The sequence below is a fragment of the Trypanosoma theileri genome (genome assembly GCF_002087225.1).
Source record: "Trypanosoma theileri isolate Edinburgh chromosome Unknown TM35_Tth_106_V1, whole genome shotgun sequence".
In the NCBI taxonomy this organism is placed as follows: Eukaryota; Euglenozoa; class Kinetoplastea; order Trypanosomatida; family Trypanosomatidae; genus Trypanosoma; species Trypanosoma theileri.
The window spans coordinates 12,911-14,317 of record NW_021639948.1 but is presented as its reverse complement, the minus strand read 5'-3'; the positions used below and the strand labels follow the sequence as shown (position 1 = coordinate 14,317).

At 40.9% G+C, this 1,407-nt stretch overlaps 1 protein-coding gene across 1 annotated transcript; it reads right to left on the bottom strand.

Annotated features, from left to right (window-relative positions):
• Positions 1-2: 2 nt before the first annotated feature.
• TM35_001061060 (uncharacterized protein) lies at positions 3-719 on the bottom strand (the record flags this gene model as incomplete). Its single annotated transcript, XM_029031664.1, has 1 exon — positions 3-719. A coding segment is annotated over one exon (717 nt), but the record flags the coding sequence as incomplete, so codon positions are not given.
• Between the last annotated feature and the right edge of the window lie 688 nt (positions 720-1,407).

The following is a 1,407-nucleotide window of genomic DNA, read 5'->3' as shown; positions in this document are numbered from 1 at the left end:
GTGGTGGTAGTGGTGGGTGTATCTGTATTACCTTCAAGACTTTCTTCGTTGCTTGTGGACTCACTCTGCGCATTTGTGGGAATATTTCCATTCGCTCCAGCACCAGTGTCATTGGCATTCTCTGAGTCCGAATTGCTGGTTTGGGTTACAGAAGAAGAAGAAGTTTCTGTGTTTCGATCTTCTTGAGATTGTGTATTACTTCCCTGTGCCTGTCCGTCTGGTGTTTCTTGTTCTGTTCCACTGGTGTCCTGTGTTCTTCCAGGTGTATCTGTTTCTGGCCCACTGACAGATTGTTGTTGGCTCCTTCTGTTACCTCCCTGACTTTCGTCTCGTTCATTTTCCTCACTTAGTCCAGGTTGTTCTCTGATCACTCCTTCCGGGGAAACACCAGGAGCACCAGGAGCACTTGCCGTTTGGGGTTGCTTGGTTTGTAAATCTGTACGGCTTTCAGGTGCTTCTTCTGCCCTTTCAACTTTTGGGGGTAGGGCCGTCACGGCTGGTGCTACGCATTGTTTATTCTTTGCTTCTTCAGTTCCACACTCAGTTTCTTTCACAGTATCTCCCAATTTTATTGTCTCCTCACCAGGGTTCTTAACACCAGCAGGCGTCTGAAGAGCCCCACCATCAAGTTGCCCTTCAGCTTGAGTAGCTACCACAACACTGCAGACACAACACAGTGCGATGGTCAGAATACAAAGCACACGACGTACGGCCATCATTACTTTTTTTTGTTGGTGTTACTATACAAATATATTCAGTGGTCCAAAATAAAAGGAAGAAAGGAGTAAGAGAAACACAGATAATGGGATAAACATCAAACAACAGAAAACTATTGCAACACAAAAACACATGAGAGAAATTGCTAACCATCACTCAGATGAAGTCCAAATTAAAGGGAACAAAGCACACAGTACCCAGTAATCAAAAGATAATCCCAATGAACCCCTAAAAAAGAAAAATAAAATTTATGAAAACGACCAACAAGAGCAATAAGCACAGAAATAAATATCAGTGTCTCTTACGGTCGTACCAATCACAATTACAAATATATATATATATTCCTTATTATTTTCTCTCCGCACAAAGCATTCCAACACCACAGTGCAGGACAAAGCACACAAAAGAGCCGAACCAAAGAAAAAGTCACAAAAACAAAAAATCAACAAACAGCCCAGTTTCCATCGAAAACGCAGAAAAATATAAACCATTACTGTAAAACGTTGTATACATAATTAAGAATACATATGTATACGTGCTTGTATTTTTATTATTTCTTCCCCACAAAGGGGAACTCGCCATTGGTGGAAACAAAAAAGCACACAGTAGCCCAAAAGCAAACACACACACACAATGGAGTAGCATATATAGGATAAAAACAAACACAAAACACATTAACATTAAGAAACA